The sequence below is a fragment of the Sinohyriopsis cumingii genome, chromosome 6, assembly GCF_028554795.1.
Source record: "Sinohyriopsis cumingii isolate HCF-2022 chromosome 6, ASM2855479v2, whole genome shotgun sequence".
NCBI classification, from domain to species: domain Eukaryota; kingdom Metazoa; phylum Mollusca; class Bivalvia; order Unionida; family Unionidae; genus Sinohyriopsis; species Sinohyriopsis cumingii.
Window position 1 is genome coordinate 62,796,897 of NC_142966.1, and position 26,828 is coordinate 62,823,724.

General features: G+C 37.3%; 1 protein-coding gene and 1 long non-coding RNA gene across 4 annotated transcripts in view; one reads left to right on the forward strand and one right to left on the reverse strand.

Moving 5' to 3' along the window:
* Nucleotides 1-10,955: 10,955 nt before the first annotated feature.
* The window catches only part of LOC149797070 (glycolipid beta-1,4-mannosyltransferase egh-like), a 69,269-nt gene continuing 53,396 nt past the window's right edge, over nt 10,956-26,828 (reverse strand). For all 3 annotated transcript variants that reach the window (XM_089961744.1, XM_089961745.1, XM_089961746.1), the window contains one exon: nt 10,956-23,023. In XM_089961744.1, coding sequence (XP_089817870.1) covers nt 21,592-22,998 — 1,407 coding nt within the window. In that variant the 5' untranslated portion in view covers nt 22,999-23,023 and the 3' untranslated portion in view covers nt 10,956-21,591. The remainder of the gene's footprint in view (nt 23,024-26,828) is intronic.
* On the forward strand, nt 22,857-26,064 carry LOC149797071 (uncharacterized). Its single transcript, XR_016421771.1, has 2 exons — nt 22,857-22,989; nt 24,819-26,064. It is a non-coding gene; the product is annotated as an uncharacterized LOC149797071 (long non-coding RNA).

Consider the following 26,828-nt stretch of genomic DNA (forward strand, 5'->3'; position numbering starts at 1 on the left):
TCACAGCGTGGGAACCAAGCACACACGAGACTGCACTAGCGTCATTACGCGTGTATTATAGTTGGCCTATTACATGATCACGACCGTTCCGTGGTCCAACCGCGAAGAACTCGGTTGTGTTTTCGATGGATGATGTTGCAACATAGAAAAAAGTTTAATTTCCCCCGGTCGCGTACAACATTGATCTGATCAATGATGATATTCGATGGAGCATTTTATCACTGACTGGATAATACTCTACAATATCTATACGCGAACATGCGTCCACACTCAGCTCTGCCACCTTAGTTAAATCTGCACCGTACGAGGTTTACTACACATGATAGTCAATAAGAACAATTCTAGGCTGGCTAGAAAACATGAATTACGTTTCAAAGGACAAACGAATCTTACGTGCAGGACATGAAGGGTCCGGATATCATATTGTGCAAGACTTTGTCAAACTATCTCAAAGATTCAGATCAGTTCAACGTGTTACTTTCACAGTTGCAGTCACGAAAGCGGATCTTCCTCAGTCGCAGCTGAGAAAGGTGTAGTATCCCAGGGTTACGCACTGTTTGGATTTCCCCCAACTGTGGAACAGTTTGATTAATATCGATTTATTCTCGTGGATCAGGATTAACCAAGCACTCTGATGGAACTTGTCTATTCATCAGTCAAGTATAGCATGACATAGGGATTAGCAGCCAATTAATAACGACTAATAAATATCGCTACTTGTGTACCAAAGAAGATGCACATCAAGTTATCAGACTGCCCACCTAAAGGGAAAATGTACACCCGTTTTTATGTCCATGTGTGTGATGCAAAATGCACACACAGGAAAACACAAGGAAGCTAGTCCATCAGTAATAAACTAAGATGAAGAAGATGCAGAAAGAGTTGTCAAGACTAAGGGTGCGAGGATGGTCAGTCCATTTAAAACTGAAGTTTTTTTAATCTTCAGACAAGGAGCAGTATTGACTAATCCCCGCTACATCCACAGTAACACCGCCAAGCATGGCAACAGTTCTTTGTGGAATTCGTGAACAGGGACAGAAGGGACAGAGGCATTGTGATAAAGGTTTGCAAACTTTATCACAGTGAGAATCTCTACCTGTCATATGGACTTCTTTGCACTAGCACAGTGGCCAAAAGCTGAACACATTTGGCAGTCAAAGAAGGATAATTTCTTTTAAACAGAAGCCCCTCCCCCAAACAATGAATACTGTAAGACATATATTCAGCAAATTGAAAATGATAACACAAGCAAGAGGTGTTGATGCATGTGACCTCCTTCACCCGTTCGTTTCTCACTGTTCAATTTGAAAGGACGCTTCCGCAAAAAATCGAACGTGCAACTTAGGTAGAACAAGGCCATATTGTACCTGAAATACCAATCACAACTAATCCACATCTCCTTGTAGGCGATTTCGTGACGATCATCCACATAGATGTACCGATAGATGTGCTTATCATATACTTGGAGATCTCTCTGACAACTACATGGAAGTGCTCTTTCTCAAAACTTAAAAAAATATTGCAAGTGATTGGCGACATCATTCTCATGATCAGTCAATCAAAAGTGGAGAACGAACCAGACTTGACTGAATCTAATCGCATGATTCTACTCCCTTGCACAAGCAACGACAGAGACTGACTCAAGACTTGCACTTAAATCACTGCATGTAAAATGCGTTCTGATGTGGATCATAGACTTTAATTTTTGAGCTATTTGCCCAACATGTGTGTTTCATATAGATGTTCGAGAATTCTTCTTCGGGACTGAAGACGCACAAAAGAATCTCTACATCCCAATCCACGATGTTGCTCAGGATTTTAGACAACATTTCCCTTAGGTTGCACTCAATCCTTGCCGTGGGCTGATGTGACTCCACAAAGGAATTTAGTGACATATGCATAAAGGGGATGAAAAATTTGACTGCGAATTGCGATTTACTGGATCGGCCTCAAGCAACTTGCTCAAGATTCTACATCTATCACTTATGATGCAATGTTAGTATCTATCCAGTTCACAAAGCTAGTATATGCCAACAGAAAATGTTCATCACTGGACATGCTGAGACATTTCTCCAACAAAGATGTTACATGTGAATCGCTACCACCTACAACTGATACTGTCTTTTAGCATTAAAGAGAGGAAATTATGAATGTTAAATATGGTTGTCTGCTTTAAAGCAGTTTTTGAACCTTCCGTCAGCCGTTGGCAATGGATGGAAAGCTGATGACGGCGGAGAACATACCTCATGAGAAACATTCAGTTATGGTAATCTTGGCTTATAAATCAATGAATGAATCGACTAGGGTCTATGCACTTTTTATCACATTAAAGATTAGTTTTTTAATCGGTTGTGGGGGGGGGGGGTACAATATAATGTAATCAGGATTTTTAACGTAGCTTTAACAATATTTCAGTCATATCGCTACGACGTCTGCAGTGTGACAGTTTATAGTGATGTCTTTAACACTGGGGAATCATGCCGCAGACATATAGCATGATGTCCCACCCAGTCACATTATCCTGACACCAGGCCGACCAGTCCTAACACTAACCTCTTAATGCTGAATGCCAAGGGAGGCAGCTGTTAGTACCATTTTTGTAAGTCTTTGGTATGACTCGGCCGGGGATCGAACGCACGACCTCCCGCATCCGAGGCGGACGCCCTAACCACTAGGCCACTGGAGCAGTCGGGGAGGGGGGTACAAACAAACTGGGAGGTATATTAAGACTATAGTTCCGTGCGTAAGCAGTCTGAAACTAAAGTTATAAATTAAGTCTCACTTTACCTCCCCGTTTGTAGCCCCTACCGATTTCAATAAAGAAAACGTTTAATGTGATAAAAAGTGCACAGAACTAAGTCAATTGAATTATTGATTTATAATTTTTAACCTGACTGTGACCAGAATGGCACTAAAACTGGCATCTACAGCACATTCCATGCTTAACGGACTTTTCATACTAACACTGCGCCATATTGCGTATACTATCGGCTACTTTATTTCCATCAGACAACATAATGACGGAGTTCTTCTTATTCGGTAACTGCCAGGTAATTCCGTAAATTACCATAACGATGAGAGTTTGGAATTATATCCCTTTACACAGATGAACATAGAAATTAAACCGCTTGTTAAATCCACGTGAAAAGCAAATTTGTTGTCATTCTTTCCCTTTGCTTGATTCAACAATGTAAATATGGAAGCAGACGACATATGTATGTAGTCCTGCATACACCCCTTTGCTGAAAATGGATTTGTTCAGGAACTGGAAATGGATATCGAGCATGTCCTTCTGTTATATTGAAAACTTCCGTTAAGCATGAACGCGCAGATGATGACGGCGTTAGGGCCACTCTACTCACAGTCACGTTATATAAATTATAAATAAATTAATGTAATGACTAAGTTTCTTCCACTTTTTATCACATTAAAGGTTTCCATTATTGAAATCGGTGGGGCTTTGTTTATTGTTTTTTTTTTTTTTTTTTTTTTACAAACAAACAGTTATGTCTAGTCAGACTATAATATTTATTAAGCGGTTTGAACAAACTCTTGTGACATATTTTTAGCTTCATTTGCATGATTAAACTTGTCGGAATTTTTATATATATATATATATATATATATATATATATATATATATATATATATATATATATATATATATATATTTGCAGTATGATGGGGAGGGCACGTGACCCCCTTGACCTATGCTGCGGGCGCCCATGTTGATATCGATCTGGAGATACAAAGAAACGAGAGGGTGTGCGCATACTATAACGTGGACGAGCTGGGTGAATCTTTGGTGCAAAACAATCGTTTTACATACTTATTAACTATAATGAACATGCTCACCACTGGCGTTACACTGATGACGAAGATTGAAATGTACATAACTCGTCGAGGCTTCATATTTGTTCTCAGGAGTTACTTCCCGTGGAACGGGATTGAAAGGGTTATTAAAATTGGTTCAAATTAAGCAGACAGAAAAAAAAGATTGCTCTAAGGATGTAATGTTTATTTAACTTTTATCCCGTTGAAAAGATGAGAAAAACTCGGGACAATTTTGACACAAAAACACACAGTGGACTAAACTGCCAGAGTGACGATTATGTTCTATGCATAAGTAGCGAAGCACTTACTGAATTACTACTTTGTTGCTTTTTCCCCTCCATGCATGAGAAACAATTCCGCGATGTTTTAATCATAGTTTGATATATAATTGTATCATCTTTATTTCCAGGCGGTAAGATGACTGATATAATTACCATCCACACAATATCTGCCATTGGATGTTTCTACCCACCCCCATCTGTAGATGGGATCCATGTGCTCGAAAAAACGAAATTATGTCGGTATAAAGTGACCAGTAAACATCAACTATTTTACTATTTCCTTTGTGTTTTCTTTTTGTTTGATACTTCGACTATTGTAAAATTTGGGCAACAAAGAAAATGGTAAGAATAAAATGTGACAACTGTAAAAGAGAGAACATAAAAGACGTGAAGCAAAGTACCAAGAATGGCTGTAGTGTGCATATTAGCACAGATCCATTTTGCACATTTCATTACACATCATTATTAAATATCGGGAATTATTTGGGATGAATGCTTCGATGATAGTGTGGTAGGACGATACAATATAAATCGTCTGAGAAACATTGCAAAAAATCCATAAATATATTTTTAAAAAGATAACAGAGAATAAAAACAAGAAAAGCTGGAATCAGAAGGATGCATATATACAACGTAAAGAAGGATTAGAAAGAAAAATAAGCAAAAATCTTCTGACCAGTAAAGGAAAATCGAAAGGAGTGGTTGGGCTTACTCTGTGGAATTACGCTACCGTACTAAGGAGTGTCATGGGAGTGTGGGTCTGATGGGATATTTTGTTTCTGGGCTGCAAAGAACGTCTGCCGTAGACTGGGCCTTGCGGACAAGAACGCAATTGCAACAGCTCTTGCGCGTGAGTAGGAAGATTCCTACCCCTGGTCTGCGTAGCCTTCTACTGGCGACACCGAGATATTGCATGCTCTAGGGCAACACGGATTCCATTGATTTTGTGCTTGTATTGGCCAGCCGTATAGTGCATAGCAGGAACGGCGTTACGAGTAGTGCACGGTTCTCCTGCAGTACGGCCTCCACAACTCGCGGGAAAGGTAAAACCTAGGAGCATCTTCCATCAAAAGGGTCACTCATACTGTGCAGTAGTATACACTGAGTGCAAATTCTAACACTAGACACTCTTATCTAGCGCCAACGAGTCCAGGGTGACGTACTCTTTCATATTTGGTACTAGACCCCATTTCGTCGTTGCAGTTTCCATATGCCACTCCAGCGCATATACCTTGGCAGCAAGTCCATGAACTTCTTTGTAGGTCTGCAGCTCCTGTTGCACATAGGGAGGCGCTTGTAGTTTCTACAAGACTGCCACACGATTGCCACTGGGACCAAACGGTTCGCTAAGCCCACGCACTACAAACGATAGCGGTTTGTAGTCTTCGTGAAGAAGTATAAGGGTAGACGGCTGTTGCTCGCACCAGTATACCAACCGACATCGTGGCTTTTGCAGAGCAATACAGACAATTTTCGGTGCCTGGCACAACATCGGTATTAACAACACTCACGCAAGGTGCACATATTTATCTTTGGTCGAAATAAGTATTGCCAAGATTGTTTTGTTTTCGTGCTGGTTCGACATCCGTGGTAGGTTACGAAATCGCGTAACTCTCGTTCTCATGGGTACAAAAGGTTTCTGTTGGTTGAACCACAGATAAAGAAACTTCCGGGACTTCTTCACATGGAACTCATGGCTAACCTGCACAATAGGCATTTATATATTATCAAGACGAGCTCGGAACACCATCGTGTTTGGCCCTGCATGTGTACAAGACTACTTTCCGCTAAGGCTCGTTGTTGGGCAACTCGGTATTAGATCAGGGGTATCAAACTTAAACCACCCTGAGGGCCGCACGAGGACATTTTCTATGGCTCTAGGGCCGCACCGCCATTGTTATCTCTCACGACCCCTTGTGACGCCAATCAGTTTGTATAGATCTTCGGTTCTGTCTCAGTCAGTTTAGTTTCGTCATCAGGCCACCTCATCTCGCCAGTTGTTTTTGCATAGAAAAGTTTCTTTATATAGCATTCGTGGGCATTCTCGAGTGGGCGGCAGTGAGAATGTTTGTATGGTTTCGGTTTCTTCCTGAAATTGAAGCCGACTTCAGTTTGCATGCCATATATTTCGGTTCCACCATCGACGAACAAAGGCTGTATCAGATATCGCGGTGCCAATACATCGTTGAGTTCCAGATCTGTTGTTGTTGTTGTTGTTGTAGGGTTTTAACGCCATTTTTCAGCACAAGATAGGCTATACATGGCGGCCAGTATTAATGGTGGAGGAAGAACCAGGGAAATCCCCGGAAAGAACCACCGACCCTCGAGAAGCTACTGGCAAGCTTTCTCACAAACCCACATTGGCCAAATCCGAGACTCGAACCTACGCAGACAGAGGTGAGATGGCAGTGATCCGTAACGGAGAGCGCTTTAGACCACTCGGGGCCCCTCCAGATCTGTAGCAGGATGTCTAGCGTGTGGTGTGGTGCCTTGCTCTGGGATACATATGTTGAAGAATTGTCACTGGTCTATCGAAATCTTCATAGATTCGCATGCACACATTTGCTGGTTTTGTCCAGTACAACAGCGTTGATTGGTAAATCTACAAATCCAGTTAAGGCAACCCGCAATTTAATTTTGTTTTATTTTTTTATTTTTTTTGCCGAGTATTTTATTTTGTTGCTCTAGTGTTTCTATTTTCTGCTCTATGTAGTGTTTCGAAACTTCACAGAATCGTTTGCTTTGTTATTCCCTCAGTATGTCATTGTGATTGTGCTTGTTGTATACAGAATAGAGGTCGATTGGGATTGTACGAGAATTAAAGCGTGTGATCCACGGCATTTGTCAGCTGTTTCCATGGTCACATCTTCTGGGAAAATAGACCATTCAGTGACATCTCAATTCTACAGGCCCCTCGTTGTTGCTCTTCGTGGCTGGCGAATGTTGTTCCTAGACGCTCGTCTGGGTTTGCGAAAGTTTGGGACATTAATGTCAAACATTGTTTGCACACGAGCACGCTCCATTTCGCATAAAAATGTGTTATAAAATTTGCCCCTTCAGAGGCACCCCATTTGCCAGTTTTCGAGGTAGACTGTTTCCAACACTGCTTTGGTTTTCAGAAATACAGTGACAGGTATATCTGTTACAGGTATCCCCGAGTGCAAACCTTTGTATGTTTTGTAGATATACCACAGTGTTGCGGTCTAGGAAACCGAAGCCAATTATGTCGGTGTGTTGAGATCCCAGAAAGTATGGCAGCAATTGGAATAGTTTGGTGCTTGGAATATTGGTTGTGTCCACCTTGCAGACTGGAATGTGGTTGTATTTGCTTTTTTAAATATATATACTATGAGTATGTCTGCAAAACAGCTGAAATTGTACATCTGTATAGCAATCGTGCAGTACCGCTGTAGTGGGTTGTAGAAACAATACGAACATAGCGAGTGCTTAGAAAATCACTGGTAGTTGCATGCAACATTGTAGAGAAATCCTGTTGCTATGGTTACAGTGGCAGATAGAGCAGCTCATGCGGCTATCGAAAACAAGACTCCAGCAGTACAGATTGTCGACGACACTATCGGATACAGGCTACAGTTCGGTTCCAAGATTGTCGGGGCGGCCTGCTAATAAATTGTCGACGCCTGCGATATCCGACGCGAGGTTGCCGTGTGACGTTTTGTAGTAGTACATGCATATCGGTGCGCTCTCCCACAGACTGGATATCTATGTAGCGAGGGATCTCGTATGAGTTCATTGCAATGTATGTTGTCATTTCGATTGAGTAATGTGGTAGTAAAATTGTTTTCGGTTCTCATGGGTGATGTCGACTGGGCCTGTGATACATTTCTACACTCATGTCCAAAGCTTGTGGCCATGCACGTCATTTATGCACTCGCAGGCACGGTCCTACAGCAAGGCGAACGAGACAATCACCTTGGGCCCCGCGCTGCTGACGGAAATCATCTCCGCAATCCGATTGTTTAGCTTGGGGCCCCGCTCATCGCTTGCTACCTTAAGCCCTGCACATCCTAGGGCCGGGCCTGTTTACTCGCGTCGCACCCTCGTACGTACTTGTCACGTTGACGCATGTGAACACAGTATGATAACATTGGTTTTTATTGCTTACCAATCTAGGTCACAGCCTTTTATACCTTATGACTTTCCTCCTCCGGTGGCATATGTGGGTAACGTTCACGCGTAGGTATGTGTGAGTGATTGGAGAGCAAAGTCATGGGGGAAAGAAAGCTGTGACCTAGATTAGTAAGAAAATCTGAAGCTACTATTATATTACTCGTGCATAAGACGATCACATATTTGTAATGATTATGTCCACAATACCATCTTTCTAATTTAGTTATTCTGGCAGAATTAGCTGTTTTTAGTTTACCTTCTTTCGGTTCTGCTTCCCCCCCCCCCCCAATATTTCATACACATTTAATATGTTAAATTCATAATAACATTTTGAAACAGACTTTCTATTTTGCCAGACATCTAAGAAATGAGCTGTATTTTGATGACCTATCTTCATGATCGCTTTGCATATTTAACAGATTTGACAGCATGAAATATTTTATGTTAGTTTGAGTTCAACGTACGCGATTTAATGGCATCCAGTATAACTGGTGGAAGAAGAACCCAGACCCCCCCCCCCCCATAAAAACCACCGACCCACGAGATGCTACTGGCAAGCTTTCTCACATACCCACAACACTGGTCATGCCGAGGCTTGAACCCATTGCAATAGTGAGATACCTTAGCCCACTCGGTCATCTGGGGCCAGCTCGAAAGAAGCGTATGCCATCTTTGTTTTTAATATTACGAAAGCTGTTTGTTATTAACTCATTCAGTTAGATCTAAACATGATTTCCTCTGTCGATGGTATGCATCTACAAGCAACTTTAAGTACTCTACTCTGCTAAACTGCCATTGTGCAAGCGTGCTCGTCTCCTGTCCTGACTTTGCGTGAAGCATTTCAGTGTTTGCATTTCACTTCTGCTCAATATATTAAGAATCCTGGTTATGTAGTAAAGATTTATATCTTACTTCTCCCTTCTTGATTGTCTCTTCACAAGTCTAGTTGAACATTTATAAACCAAATTGTTGAATATTCTGAATGATGCTCTTCAAATTTGGTTCAATGTTGTACCAAATTAATATAACGTTTTGTTATGGTTAAAAAATATTAACTCCTTGAAAGATTTATTAAATGAATCTATATTGACACAATGAGTCTGTTTACTTGTTGTTTATTGATCCTCTGAATTTTCTAGTCGGAAGGTTTATAATTATCGTTTGATGATAATGGTCTAATGAAAGTAGAAATAAATTGTTAATTATGTACATATACACCATCATTTTAAGAGCAGAAAGCATGAGTGTACCATTGGTCCAATATATCAGAAAATATCTCAATGTCACCCTCTTCAAAATAGAAAGGGATTGTTCACCTCTGCCCAAATTTCAAAGCACATACCTTTCAATTTATATTCAATACTTTACACCTATGCCATACTGCCATGCTTTCCAATTCTATACATACTATGGTGGCACATTAATAAACCTGCTATATTCTAAGCAGATATTTTATTACGTTAACTCTGACTGCTCTAGTGAATTTTTTATGGGGAGGGTAATTCTCTACAGTCTGACTAGTCTAGTTATTTTCAACGAAACATTTGAGCCGTATTGTTGGTCCTGTATCAGGTAATTACAAAATTAGGTGAAATCTCTATTACTGTAATTGGCAGTGGTAATTCAATAATTTACTAAATGGTTTACTACCCTCAACATGTATAATACTTATAAAAAATATTATCTGGGTCCTGTATGTAAGATTTTGATTCAAACGTTTTAAAATAAACTTTTACTCAAAAGTGCTTGTTTATTTGTTGTAAATACATAATTATGAACAAAAACTTTTTTCATATCAATGAGAACATTTCAATCTTTTCAAAACAAAGATAGCTACCATCTGCTGAAATATCAAACACCTAACCCTTTTCTTCTGTGTAATGTGACTTTAATGCTGGTGGTTACCTATTTTGAAAATGTCCTTTTGCGGAGACTAAATGATATAGTGAAATCTTTATCATTTTTTTTCTTCAAAAAATATCAAATGTGACTGACATGCACCCAATCTCTTGTTTATTTTAATTTTTAACACTTGTGCTTTAAGTTATTACTTAATTTAAAAAATGTACAGACACACATACATTCCTGAGATAGTCATTTTCCAATCTCACTCTTATAGAAGAGATGTCTTCTTCATAACTATAAATTAGAAGAATCTAATGAAGGTCATCCTTTGTTTTCTTTTCAAAACAATGACCTTGATGTATTATACAAAGATGTGCATGACATGAAATGTGTGGGATACATTAATTTAGAAAGCATCAAAATTGTTGTATTCTATTTTGAAATGTGTAAGATCTGCAAAAAGCAGGGGTTTTTTTTGCACAAACGTTTAACTCCAGCAATAAAGATCATCACTGAAATTGGACATCTGCACTGAAATGGCATATCAACTCTTAAATGAAATTAATATCATGTATATGCCCAACTGCAAACTAAACAGACCCAGATTTGCCGTAGAATAATGCACTGGCAGATCTTTGCCTATATGGTTTGTTGTGTATAATCAGTGTAGCATATAATACAGACCCTGATCTGCTGGCATATTATGTGCTGGCTGATCAGGGTTTATGTTGTTTGCAGTTGGAATCAACTTATAAGTGAGTACATATGGTAAGTACAATTACCCATATCAAGCAATTCCTATATATAAAACTGTGCATGTAAGTTTATTACATCTAATAAACTGAATACACATAAAATAAGTCATTTTCATGGCAATTCTTTAATACATTATTTTGCACAGTTTTTATCCTACTAACATAATCTATACAATTGAGTCAAGACAAATTGTTTATTTTCACATTTTAGGAACAATAATTGAATACAGGCAAGAATTTGGACAGAAATTGATATTACATTTCACAAAATACAATTCAGTTTCTTCTTTCACATCTTCATGCCTTGTTGTATATCACTGGCAAAAAACATACATGAATAGGGTTTAAAAAAGAAACATAAAACATGGTAATGTGACTGATTAAATAAAAAAAAAGTCTGTTCATAGTATTACTAGAATTGTCAGACTTACAGAGTAAAATGCTATTTCACAAACACCACCTAATTGTATTCTTCACACTACCCAAGTTTAATCAAACACTGAACTCATTCCAGTAGCACCATAATCGGCCAAGCAATCAGCCCCCAGTGGGAGCCCTAAATTTCAAAAAGCATTGTTTTGTTGTGTTTTTAAAACTGGGAGAGGGCCCCATTATTAAGTTTTGCAGCAAGGTCCACAATTTCTTGTTAGGTTACTGACTTATTTCTATACTGATGAATTTGCTATTTAAAAAGAAATATTTCATACTTGTGAGTAGAAGTATAAATTTGACGACTGTTAGTTTTGATAGTTGAATTAAAGCTAAAATCACAACTTGATAAAATAAATACACACATGTTATGTGTATTTATATTGACGACAAAACACAAAGCACTAATAAGTGTACACAAATTTTTTATACACAAAAGGTTCTAATATTCTAAGTAATACTGTACATGTACTATCCTAGATATTATTATTCCCTCCTTAACTAAACCATTGCTTACAAGTTAATATCTACTTCTTGATTGAGCAAATGAATATACAAGACTATATATTGGGTTTTTTTAACTTTTGATTTTCAAAATAACTGACAATTATTAAAATTAAAAACACAACACTTAATGACCTCCAGTAAGTTTTTCTTACAACTAAAAATAATGCCATCTCAGACATGTATCTGATCTTAAATTCTAGTATAGATCTTGCATTATTCTGAGGGGCGCCGAGTGGTCTAAAGCGCTCTCCGTTACGGATCACTGCCATCTCACCTCTGTCTGCGTAGGTTCGAGTCTCGGATTCGGCCAATGTGGGTATGTGAGAAAGTTTGCCAGTAGCTTCTCGAGGGTCGGTGGTTCTTTCCAGGGATTTCCTGGGTTCTTCCTCCACCATTAATACTGGCCGCCATGTATAGCCTATCTTGTGCTGAAAAATGGCGTTAAAACATACAACAACATACAACATGCATTATTCTGACTTGTGCTGCAGCGTAACAAAAAACCAAAATTAAAAAATTTGGACTAAATATCAAAATGTTTAGACAAGTCAAATTTTCAAAATCAGATGTATGACATGGGGTGTATCTCATGAAATTTTGACATTTCATTATACAGCTACATCTGAACAAATCAAAGATGCTGAAAAACATTTATTCACAAGTTAGATGATAACAACACAACCAAAATTTTAAAATCCAATGTGGAAAATGTACAGACATTAATTCTGTTTGAGACTTCAAAACCTTGTTTGGGAGGGGTGAAGACTGAAACAATTTTGAAGGATGCTTTTATCGGCACCTAGTTAAGAGTGAAAATTGTTTTGACTTCAATTTGGACCATACCATCACATTTACAATAAATTACTTACAATCCAAATATATTACATGCACAAAATATAATAATTATTTACAGGTATATTCATGAAGTAGTTACCTCTAGAAAACATGCACAAATTCATATCTTCCCTTACCTTCTCACGTCCATAAATATTACACAAAACAAATTCTCCAACAACAATGAAGATTTCCACAATACAAGGCAGACAGTTTTGTTACTGTTTATTTTACATTTATAAATGTTAACATCTTTAAAACTGGTCATGCTGTATTTCTCTATGACCATTAAAGACTACAGTGTTATTAATGTTAAAAAACTTATCATAATTTTCATACATGTAACACATGTAATAACAGATAATGAAATCACATGTAATAACAGATAATGAAATCACATGTAATAACAGATAGTGAAATCACATGTAATAACAAATAATGAAATCACATGCAATAACAGATAATGAAATCACATGTCATATCATCATGCAAATGGAAGGCGTAATGACCCAGGCATTTGAATGTACTTTAAAAGGTCATTTCACTACAATATTCTGTAATTTATAAAGTGAAATCATTATTTTCTTTCTCATTGAATAAACAAAATCTGACATTTGTACTCATTTCAAATAAAGTTTATGGAACTTGTTGGATAATTACAATCTTCTGCTTGACAAAGCTCATAAAAGACAAATTATCTGAGTCATTTTTAAATATTTATACCTATTTTTAATTACAATAATGTAATCTAGGTACTCCTATGAGTCTAAATTATCTCAAATGTAGTTTCTGCTTTGCTCATTCCAATTTATATGACCAAAACACTTGGTCATCATGACAAAAACAGACACATAAACCATACAAATCTTCTGGACAAAGTAATATCACTGTCCATCCAATGAACCCAGATGTTACTGAATGAAAGGGGGCTCTGGATAGCTGAGCCAACTAAGGCACTCACTTTTACAGAGCACTTAAATATCACCTCTTTCTGCATGGGTCCCAATCTAAGGCTTGTCCAACATGGGTATGTGTGAAACATTGCAAATAGTTTTCCATGGGTTGGTGGTTTTCCTGGATCTTTACAGGTTCTTCCTACACCAGACATATTGGCTACCATTAATAGCATATCATGTGCTGAAAAATGGCATGAAGTCCACAAGCTCAACTTATCAATGCACATCCATTCTTCAAGTGACTGAGTAACCCTGAAGCCACCACACAACAGTACATAGTTCGTGCATCAATAATTACCTTGATTAGCTCATATCACAGGTGAGCTTTGACAAGAAAAGAGTGGAGTATGCAGTCCACTGATAAGATTCCTATTCTCATTCACATGTACAATATAAATCCTTAACCTTCTGAGGGTAACAAATCCCAATACACAATGTATAGGTATTAACACTGACAATTTATCTTTGAGTAAATCTTTATTTTTAATTCCAAATGTATTGGTCAGAGTAGGCTTTCTGAGTAGGCTAAGATGTATATAGGTCTAGCATGGATGAATCAATTTGATCACAACTGAAATAACTTTATATTAGTAAAGCACAAAATATAAGTCATAGTGACCTGTAATTTTAAAGGTTCTGCAGCAACAGATGCATTCATTTATTAAGTTTCATGACTCGAATGTAAAAATCACCTATTGAACTTTAGCACAAAATTTCGACAAAAGTCACCAAGACATAAATTACTTGTGTGCTTTAAACCTCAAGGAACCTGGATAGATGGACACAGGGATGTCTCAAGTTTGTGATGGAAAAAAAGGCATACTGAGAAATCATCAGTTTTGGTAGCCCCCACCCCCACCCCCCCACACCACAAACTGTTTAATTTTTTAATGTAATAACATGTAATAGTCACGAGAACAATAACTCAACACAGTAATGAAAAATTATGTTTAATTACGTAAAATGGAGAATAAAAGGGCATGCTCTACAAAATGGTCACACACACACACACACACACACACATACACACACACAGGATGGAGGCAGCACAACATAATACTCTGCCTAATGGAACGTGTATAAAAAGTGTTTGCACACTATACATCCAGTTCCATTTGACCCAACACTCATGATTCTGACTTTTTTAGTGTGGGAGAGGTTCAGTGACTTTATTTAAGCATACAAAAACTATAACAAAGTGCTTCTGGGTAAAATAACTATCAATGCATCATAAAATACATTGTACTATAAGCAGTGTATCTGTTTTAATTTAATAAGAGGATATTGGATTATATACATCAGCAACATTTTTCCTGCATCACAGTGATGCTCATAAAACATCAACTAGTGATGTTTCCAGCACAGTGGGTGTCTTAAAAGTACGTGGAAGCATTACTGGAGTACATGTTTTACACTTCATTTCATATCTTTCGCACTGGTTGATAAAAAATTTTCTATTGTCAAAAACTTGTTTAACTTAATTTGTTATTTATTTCACATTAGTGGCAGACTGTATATAGGTCCACTGTTGTAAAATGGAGTTGAAAGTTGACTAGGTTGTCACAATTTACTGTCAGCAAATATAAATATCTTTTATCTATTGTGTGAAATGATAATCGACTGTCAATATAGACAGGATTGCAAATCACATAGTCCAGTGAAATGACTCAAAACTGGCTAATCAATATTACTTCTACTACTAATCAAACCTCTCTTACTAACCACATCCTTCAAACCCCAATATATTGGTGGAGCTGCAGTGGCTCAGTGGTGAGGATGCTGGTCTCACGATTAAAAGGGTGCAAGTTGGAATCCAACCGTTGAACAAGTCAGGGTCAGCTACTGTGGTGTGTCCTTCGGCAAAGGCACTTAACTCCAGATGTCTTGAAACTAAATAACCTACTGGTATATATGGTAACTGTGATAGAAACTTATTACCAAAAAAAAAAAAAATTCATGTACTGTACACTAAAGACTTTTTTCCAATTTGTGAAATTATATATATCAAAATCAAACAGTACAAATTGTCAAAATCTAAAATGGTTCATTTTAGATACTGGATAGCATTTGTTCTTGATGTGCTTACGACAAAAATCCTCTTCCAAGAGCTGTGACAGCTGGCATATAGGAAAAACCTGTTTCCAAAACTAACCACACTTAAATGAACTGCAGTGAGAGAATTCTGCCTTGTATTGCAATGATTGGGTGTGTACTGTTGTACTGTTCCTGTCCATTTCTATCAATATAATAATAGGAAATAGAAAGCATGTTTCCATGTACTGACATAACAGGAGGTGGATATAACTTGTCATGTTGAGAATTGGGGAAGTTTGACCCAAGTATTAAAATACCATATATACCTGCTTATAAGTCAAGTCTGGGGCCTTGGATGGATGAGTGGTCAAAAGCACTTGACTTTACTGACCACTGTCATTTCACTTCTGCCCGCATGTTTTCAAGACTCGGGGTTCTGCCAATATAGTTACATGAGAAAGCTTGCAAGTAGCTTCCCATGGGTCAGTAGTTTCTCGCTGGGGTTTTCCTAAGTTCTTCTTGCACCAGTTATTCTGGCTGCCATGTAAAACCTATCATGTGCTGAAAAATGGCACCAAACTTACAACAAAATTAACATACATACAACTAAGTCAACTGCAAACAACCTAACTTTTGAATTATTCTGTCATGAAAAATAAAAACATTCTATTCATATAATAAAATCTCTAACAATTTCATTAAATTCCTAACTGAAGGAAGATAGAAAAGTACCAGTAATTTGAAGATGTACCATCATATCTACCACCAGAAAGAAAAAAAAATATTCGTAAACCACTAATACTGTTCACCTCTATGTTTACACATCAAATCTGGTCAAAACTGATTAGAAATATGGTCTCTAGAGTGCACGTAAGGTCAGCCCGTCAGATACAGGGTCAATTGATTAGTATGTATGGACATCACTCTTAACTGAATTCATCCAAGATCTTCATAATATAAGCTTACATCTAAAATCTATATCTAATTAAATATTCCAGGAATCCACTCATAATCAAACTCATCCGAGACTGAAGTTTTATAAGGCCTAATACCTGAGCAAATCAAAATCTGATTAGAAATGTGGACTTGCAAGATCAGCCTATCAGAAGCAAGATCACCTTGATGATATTCATAGATGTGGCTCATAAAAAAAGGGAGCTCATTGTTCAGCCTCATTGCAAACAGGTCTGCTAATGGTTTCCCCAACAGCTTAAAAAGTATTTCTGCTTCTTACTGGTGAATGAACCATTCCTTGAGAACCATATGGCCCTTCTGGACAGGTTATCTGCCAGATATTCCTTTTGCTCTAAATTTGGGAGACTCAAAGAGATCTCCTCCAAGGCTGCCAATGGGAAGAGGTTCCAGACTTTCACACAAAGGAAAGAAGCATGTGTACTTTTGTAACACATGCAGCATGCAACTATCGATGTCTCTCTATGAGGTGACCCCAAACAACATCTTTATAAGGCTGACTCATTCCTATAGGATGTGGAGAACTAGACCTGAAGCCATATTCCTACAAAAGGGAGGTAAAGGGAAGTATACAACACTTGCTCAAAAGACCCACTTTAAGTGCCAAAATTGGAGCAGTCCTGTCTTGTGGAATAAAAAGCCTCCCTTGATTGGTGAAGAAATTCATCTACATGTACACAAAGTCATGAGAAGAGATCAAGATGAAGATGAGTCATTGTTGACCAAGAGAGTGACTGGTCTACCAAGAGAGTGACTGATTGACCAAGATGGTGGTATTGGTTGACTAAGAGAGTATCTCTGAGAATGTTGTGCATTAATCTGTAATAGAAATACCGGAGGTCAGTGATCCCTAAAGACTTCAAGTGAGCTGCTGTTAGCCTCATTGTCCTGTAAAGGTTCTGGGCATGTAGGTGGGGCCCAGATTTAAATACCTCTATGCCAAGACAAAACAAGAAATATTTCCTGTTAGGAGTGAAGATGGTAGGCATCCTACACATCTACAGAGACCACCTATGCATATGGCCTGATGGAATTCCTGAATAAAATAATAGTCTCCATCTTCAAGTTAGAAAGAGAGATGATGAGAAAATAAATATGCACATATCTCACTCATTACTGATAGTGTTCAAGATCTTGATGATATATGCATATATTTCAAGTTTAATCAAAATCAAATCACTAATATTACTTCCATAGTGGTAACACGTTTAGCCAATCAGATCCAAGATTATATCATTAAATTGTGTGGTTCTTGCTCATTACTGCTCCCATACAAAATCTTTATGATATAAACCCATATTTCAAGTTTGATCATAATGGGATCAGAAATGTGGTTTCCTGAGTGGCAACAAGGTCAACCAATCAGATGCAATATCAACTTGTCAGTATGAATGCAATTAGCTCATTAGTGAACTCGCAAAAGATCTTAATTATATAAGCATATATTCTATGTTTAACCAAATCAGCTATATGTCCTCTAGAATGGTAACAAGCAATCAGCTTTAAGACCACTTCATTAGTATGTGTGGGTCTCAATCATTATTGAACTCATCTGAGATCTTAATGACAAATTCCAAGTTTGATCAAAATTGGATCAGAAATATGGCGTCCAGAGTGGTCACAAGCTCAACCAATCAGATGCATGATCATCTCTTTAGTACATGTGGCTCTTGCTCACCAATGAACTGGTTCAAGACCATAGTATATAAAGCACACATTCCAAATTTGATCAAAACTGGATTTAAAAAATACGACATTTGTTGAAAGTCATTTTTCCATGCAATAATCTCGGACACAGATATTTTCCACTTGGGACAAAACACAAATCTTACACTATGATGGGCCCAATATATACTGTACAACATCACTTTTGTCAAATTGTTGAAGGACAATATTTTAAAAACAAAATTTCATTTGAAATCTTTACCCAACAGCCAGCTAAACCATTGTCAAGCAGAATGTATACCAGTACAGAATAATAGCTGCAACTCAATGAGATCACATGAATAACTTTTTCTCAAACTTACCAGCCAATCACAGTAAGGTATTAGGCAACATCTGTACCTGCTGATAATTTCTCAAGCCAATTTCAATGTCACTGTTAACTAAATCAATTAACTACTTAATTAATAACTGTTCTGGAATAAACCTCGTCTTCTAGTTGGAGTTTAGTAGGTTGGTAATATTTTCCTCTCATTGTGAAGACTTGCACACCATGATGGCCCTCTTGCTGCTGAAGACAATTTACCCAATCTTTTAAGCCTTATGTGTGGAGTAAAGGTTGTCTGAATTTTTAAATTTCACACATGCCAAAGACAGCTTCTGCAATACTCAATCCAAAATGATGGTATTTGCTGTTTAAAAAACTTAAGATCTTCTAGCCTTTTCCCATGAGATTCTGTTCTGCCTGAAACTAAAAGCATGACGGGAGTCACTTTACTGTACTGATACTGGACGGAAAGAATTTCCATGAATTCAGGGTAAGACCATTTCTTCATTTTAAGTGAGTGTTCAAACCATTGCTGATATTTTTCTGCCATATGGTTTTCAAATTAGCTACTGTGGTGGAAATACTGGACGTCAGATCTGCATCAATTTCATCTGGGCCCAATAAGACATCCATTCTGATATGATTTTCCTTTGTGGAGGAGTAACCCTAACAAGATTTACAAGATGGCTGCCATGGTAGCCATAATGGATATCAGACTGGCACCATTTTCATTTAGGACCTACTAGACATCAAAAGAAATCCCTATGTGATTATTATTCCATTAGGAGGACTAACAACAAAAAGATTTTGTCAAGGTGGCTGACAGCTGTATTTGCAGTCGGATCAGCACCATTTTCATTTAGGACCAACTATACATTATAAAAAGTCTGTTGGTGAAAATCCCATGTCATTATGTTTTTCTGTTCAGGTGAAGCATTCATAACATGATTTTTAAGATGGCAGCTGTGGAGGCCATACTGGACATAAGATCAGCACCATTTTCCTTTAGGACCTACCATACATTATAAAACGTTGATATGAACACATGTTACACAGGAGAAGTACGAACAAGAATTTTCAAGATGGCCACTGTAGTCATGCATGTGAGTAAAATTTCATGGCAATCCATCAGCAATAAAAACTTGTGATAATGGGTGGATCAACTATGGCCAACAGAGCATCCCACAAGCTCTTCCAGCAAAAATAAATTCACAATATGCTAAAACAGTTATAGATCCCTGATTGAAAAATCAGAACCATATAAATGATGAACTACTAAACAATATGAACCAAAAACATTTGAATAAATACTTTGTCATTAAATACTTGAATTCATGTGTTGATAAGGGCAAAAAAAGACCCAAAAGGGCTTAATGTTGCTTTTTACCATTCAATAAATACAGAGAAATTTTTTATCTAATTGAAAATAAAAAATATCTACATATATTCTGAATAATATCTGACACGAATATCCTGAGAACAAGAAAGCTGAATTGAAAACCAATAATTCACCATTCTGGATCATGTATCCTTGCAGTCATATACTTTGTGCTGCAACCTTATACCAAGAGTTCACATATATAGGGTCAGAGCTCAAACAATCCAACAGCACTATGCCTGGGGCCCTCTACATCTAAAAATACTGGGCCCCTCCCATATTCTACCGGAGTTGCTCAACATGCCTTTAAAAAAAAGTGTTGTCTAATTTGCATGAAAGAAACTTTGAGCATGTTGATGAAATTGTGCATTTTCATTATGAAGTTCTTTAATGACACTGGTAAATTATTAATATTCAGTCCCCTGTTGTGGGTCCATTTGTACGTCCCTCCACCTTATGAAGATCATGTGTGTTTAACTTTGTGTAAGAAGTGAAGCACATGACCGATGAATGGGGAAACAGTACTATTTCTGTTCTACATATTTCATTGGTTACCTATAACTAGTACTCACTTGTCCTACATAAATATCAATGAGCTGCCCCTTGCTCTAGCCGACTTGGCAATGCACCATTGGTTAAATATATCAGCAGTACCTATTCAATTGTTTGAAAATGAAGCTAAGTTTTTGGATTAGTGACCTACAATGCCTCAAGTACAATGTATTTTTACAAAAAAGGAACTGAGATAATTATGCTGTATTTTAATCCATTTAATTCAAAGAGCTGGTAGACACTGATTCTACTGATATCAATTTATGTTTTCTGTAACTGTGGCACATCCCCAGTAGAATCACGCAAAACTTCAAGCTCCGGTTTCTACTGAATGATCTTTTATCAAAAGAAAGAACAATGCCACTCTGACTTCATTTCTGTTTTTAACTTAGATTGTGAAACACTGAGATTTTTCCACAGTTCATAAAATTAAACTACTCCATATCTCCTTTGTAATCTGAAATACACACACTGTATATCAACTTAGAGGTAAAGCTGCAAGCATAGAGAGTTGGCAAGAGCAGAGGTGTATGCCAGAACTGTTCAGAATTCCATGCCTGAGCAAAAATTGTAAAATTGTTGAAAATTGCTTTAGATATGAGCTCCTTTATAGCAGAATGCAAATGACGGTTCATTCTCAAGAACATTTCGCACGTATAAAGGGACCAACCAGTTGGTTTTCAGGAGTTGGGTGTGTCAAAATAATAGTACAAAATAATAGTACAAAAATAAGGCCTTGTAAGGCATGTGGATTTATGGTCTGGGCAAGTTAATTTTTTCAAGCCACTTGCCCTGGGCATTTGTCTGAATAAAAATGTCCTCCATCACTGAGGGACATGCCATGAGCTCACTTGGCCTTACTGCCAGGTGAGCTTAAACTTAGTATGATAATAACAGACTACCAATAATATCATTGAAACATGGGAAGTACTAAAATGAGTCAAACTGACAGATTTTAACTATAATTCTCTCATCTATTTATCAGTGGAGAGGACTATGGTGATACAAGTTACAAAAAAGAATTCTCTGCAGCTCTAGGAAATACAATTTTAAAAAACCCATCAAAATATGGATCCAATTTTGCCTAAATTGCTCACACATGTAACACAGTGTGCCGTGTGGTGATCAGTTCAGATGTAACTGTTGTCTGTTTATCCACAATGTGAAAACTACTAGTTTTCCTAGTGTACATTGCCCATACTACACCAATAGTTTCTAGAACACTGGAAACTGGTACAATAAGAATTGGAACAAAGCAGAGCAAAATGTATCGACAAATACCTAGACGCCTAATTGAGAAGGACTTGATGGCTCCAAATATGAAGAGAAACAGCATAACAGCACCCATGAATGCACACAGTGAGTTGACAATTCGCCACATGGGGAGGGGATAAAGAGGTACAAGAACAACATTTGGGACTGTAAATGGCATCAACAACCAACCTAACATCATGAAGCATATACCACACTTAAATCGACTGGGTATTCTGGAACTGCATATGGCGTTATAGATTCCTTGCACCCATCGCTTTCGTTGACGAACATAGTCCATTACTGAAAATGTGCTTTTTTCCCACATTTCACCATCAATGAAGCCAAACTTGTGCCCTTCCTTCCATGCAGTAAGAGCAAAGAAGCAGTCCTCAGCGATGCTTCCTTCTTGTCCAAAGTCGTATTTTATTGATCTTTCAGCTCCTGCATTTGACACAATGAAACTTCCCTTCCAGCTGAATAATGGACGATGCAACATTTTTAACGAGAACCGAATCATACCATAATCCATCCCAACTCGCACTAAATCTGCTATAGTTGTTAACCAATTCACAATCTCTTCATTAGCATATGTAATGACACCCTGACCAAACTGATATGTTCCATCGTTGATAAAATTAATGATTCCAATAACTGAGGAATCTGTCAGTATGGTCTCTTCATCAAGATGCACAATCCAGTCATTATCAGTTAACACATTGACTCCCATCTCTAGACAGTAGTTCAGAGCCCGAGCCTTATACATGGTTCGGTTCATAGTTTGATAAGTGCTAGGTACAACAATCTCACGCATTCTGGGTGACTTTGGTAAGTTTACTGCTGTATCTGTCACTACTTCCACAATGTAGTTATCCAAACCTATTCTTGAACATATCTCTATATTTCTTTGAACATTCTTTTTTACTAATTCAGGGAAGGTTCCTCTGGTGACCACACGGAAGCAAATGAATGGGCCAAACAAAGTGGAAGTTTTTAACTTTGGTTTCTGAGGATGTGTGTTGAATGAGACAATGCCAATAAAGTTACAAAAAGACAACGGAAGTGGCACTAGTGTGAGAAATCGTAAGATATACATTATAACCGCTGGCCATTTTCCATATTTCTCATAAGGGTCAAAGCTGCTTGAAGTAGCTGGTGCAAGACTTCCTGATATAAATAAAAAGATAATAAGGATGATCAGTAGTAATGCCACAGTCAAGGAATGAAGGATTACTGGAAGGTATTCCATCTTTGCTTTTCTTCAGCTCTAAGATCTGAAAACAAAAAGATAAATGTCACATCTGAATAGTCAGAGTTTACAAAGTTTATGGATTACTGCACAAATAAGAGGCATGTACACCTATTTACTTGAACAACTTCATGTATATACAACTGAACACCCTTGTAGTTTAGATACAACATGTTAGGTATCAGTACCATACAGGAACTAAGGTGGTTTAGTAATTGGCATACCAGACTGAGTACTGAAAGAGTATGGCTTTGAATTCTACCATCAGACCAGCTTGTTGGTTACCATATTGTGTTCTTGGGCAAGGGACAGTACTCATACTGCCTTGGCTCAAAATAACTTACACTGCTATGCCATAAAACACCAGATCAAACCAAACCAAAGGGAAACCATTCTCATACACAGCAAGGATGTAAAGCTAAAGTTCATAAAACTATGGATCATTCCTGTTGATTACTAAATGTGTAGCATTTATACAAGTCATTATTTTCCATTGCTTACTACATGTGTAGCATTAACAAGGGTGATTACTTTCCAAAAAATATAACATAATATGATATAATATAATATAATATAATATGATATAATATAATATACCTTTGCATGAGCATAATAAATGAATAAAGTCCTTTTCTAAAGTCTATTAAATAGCTCTAATGTTTCTTATATAACTGCAAACCTACTCCCCAAAAAATTATTTACTATATATTTGTCTATTATCTGTAACTGCACATTAAAAATGGTTCAGGCCACAGATGAGCCCTGCTGTATAAATGAAAACAGAAACTAACTAAACAAAATTAAATTCATAGCTTACTAACACTAAATTGTACAAAGTATATAGCCAAGTATAAAGAAATAATAACCAATGCATAATTAATTCACTGACATTAACTATTCTAAGGTCTTTAGGAGTTTCAATCCATGGTTTGTTAACACTTAATGCCATGATCAAATACAATGACCTGCCTTGCTAGTGATGTACAATAATATATACTCGCTTATAAATCTAGCTTTTTAATGAAATCTGACTCAAGAGTAGGGGTCATCTTATAAGTGTGACATGCAACAAAAATTTGATAAATCTAGGGGTAATGTTGGAAACTCCAGATGTTTGCTGGACACAAAAACACTGTTAATTCAATTATTTTCCATGTTATTATTGCCATTCAGAAATGTGCACATTGTATATACGTTGTTTATCGCTTTTTGTGACAGCATCATTCATGGCACAGTACTTGTCTCTGGAGTCATTTGGATTAAAACATTATGGGTAGATTACATACTACCCACTGCCAAGTGAGGTGTCCATCAGCGTTGTGTACTGTGGGTGTTCACTAGCAAGTATATTGCTTCTATTTTCATGCAAGTCCTAACAAAAAACAACTGTATTAATATTTGTTTTCCTGTATAAACACTGTTTGATGCAATAAGTTTTGATTCAGTTTGTGTTTTTATTATCTGAAAAGTTAGATCTAATTTCCATGTCGCAGTTTCCAAGTATTTCTACCAGTGCATTTGGCCCAATAAGCCTTTAAGGCAGCACTTACTTGTTTTCAAGTTGACAATCTTTTTGATCGAGCCAAGAATATAATACCTGGTACATGCCAAATAGAGTTTTACATCTTCCAATGAATGTTTGACTACAAACCCTTAGCTGGTAAAGGCAGCACCCTCTTTGTTTTCCCATAGGACAAACCTTTGATCAAGCCATGAGTATGATATTTGCTCAGTGCCAAGTCACAGAGGGGGGTATTTTAACAACCTGTGATCTTGCCACACAAATGACATAGACTGAATGATCAAAGTTTTACTTACAGAGCCCAAGCTCAGTCTCTACATACGCACCTGCATATGCCAGTGAAGCTGAGAAAAAGGAGTCAGACAATATTTATGATGACCAGATAACAATTTACAATGACTAGATGGATGAGAATTTTAAAACTTTATCAGACAATGGGGATGAATTCTTGGACTGTGTACCAGATGACACACTAGTGACATTTATAGGATACCATGAATCACAAAAATTCACTGTTTATTTGTAAGATGTGTGGAATTAACATATTATGGGATATTGTGAATCTGAACTATTTTTATACTGTTATGTGACCTAAAATTGAATCAATTTAATTAGAACAAATTGTACATTTTCAATTTATTTGTGTCATATTTAACCCAATAATATAATTGTATTTGGGTTTTTTTCTATTTAACCAGTCTGGTTTCTTTATTTTTTTCAAAGTACAACTCTGACTCACAACAAGTCACCAAATCTGATGGATCTGACTTACAGGAGGGTCAAAGAGAAATTGGCTTTTTGTATCCTAAAGTGGGGGATTGAGTGCCCACTTATAGTCAAGTTGACTTAAATGCAAGTAGATAGGGTATTCTGAATAGGTCAAAGCAACCTATTTTTGGCAAGGCTAAGCATTAAGCAGCTAGTGTAGCATCCCTTAAAACATACAAACAAGCTGCTCTTGCAAAATACCAAGGATGATTTAGTGCAAGTGCCGTTCATCTTATTAACAAGGATTTTGGAAAATTCTTACAAATTGACAAGGAATGGTTAAATTTGTAAATTATGTGCAATGTCGATGCAAAGTGATTAAAAACGCAAGGAATATTCAAACTTGGTGACGTCATCAAAATGCACCCATTAACTCATTAACTCCTAGAGGTTTTTGTTATTTTCGCCTGAAATTCGAGTAGGAAACACATTTTGAAAGCTATTTCTAAATACATCCTAATACATCGACTTCCAACAGATTTTCCATTAGCCCAATGCCTAGTAGTACTAGAAAAATCATTTTCCATTGGTTATTTTACTTGCGCATGAGCAGAGGGGTGAAAGTTATATTTTTTTAAATTTTCTTTTTTTGCTTAACAGACCCATCATTTTCGTATCGAGACCACTCTTTATTCCAAATGCCCTCCTTATCCTACTTTTTGCAAAGGTTCACCTGTCTGTGCATTTCAGACCGGTCTGCCTTAGATCTGAGGCGAAAAAGTCTAAAATCCGGACATCACAAAATTGGATTCCGACCACAAGCAAATTTTGGGGGGGAAGAAGAAAAAAAAACGGGTCCAAAAAATTAGGTTTTTCCCTCGGTACTTTGCAGTGCAACTAAAACGTCCAGATTATCTGGTATCATTGTAGAGCTAAATGGTGTTTGTTTTTTGTAATCATATCATTATGTTTTTTTTATGTTATAGGTATTGTCTAATGTTGTAAAGCACTTAGAGCTTCTAAAGATTAGGCGCTATACAAAGTCCTCATTATTATTATTATTATTATCATTATTATTATTATTAATATTATTATTATTACTATTATTATTATTATTATTATTATCTGTCTACTTTTCTAGAATACCACCCATTTTAGTGTATCATACATGACCTTGACGTTACAGAGCTCGGCAGTAGGCTACTACCTCCTGCCACGTAAACGCGGCGCCAGAGGTTAATGAGTTAAGGCTGTGCTGTCCAACCTTTTTGACACCATGGGCCACTGAAAAATTTTTTTGAAGCCAAGGACCGCAGTACAAAACTGAAAAGCAACGACTATATAGCTGCTCGAGCTGTGGCGGGCCATTTAAAACCAACCCGCGGGCCACATGCGGCGCGCAGGTTAGACAGCACTGAGTTAAGGTGTGCCCCCCCCCCCACACACACACACAATAGGTGTGCTTTTTCATCTTTAAATAATATTCGAAAATCACTCCATTAACTTTCTTTACTGTAGCGGACATACATCCGTCCATGTTGGTGATGCCAAGAAGGCAACTGATATCCATTTTAACCCAATGTACCTGATAATCTCGCCA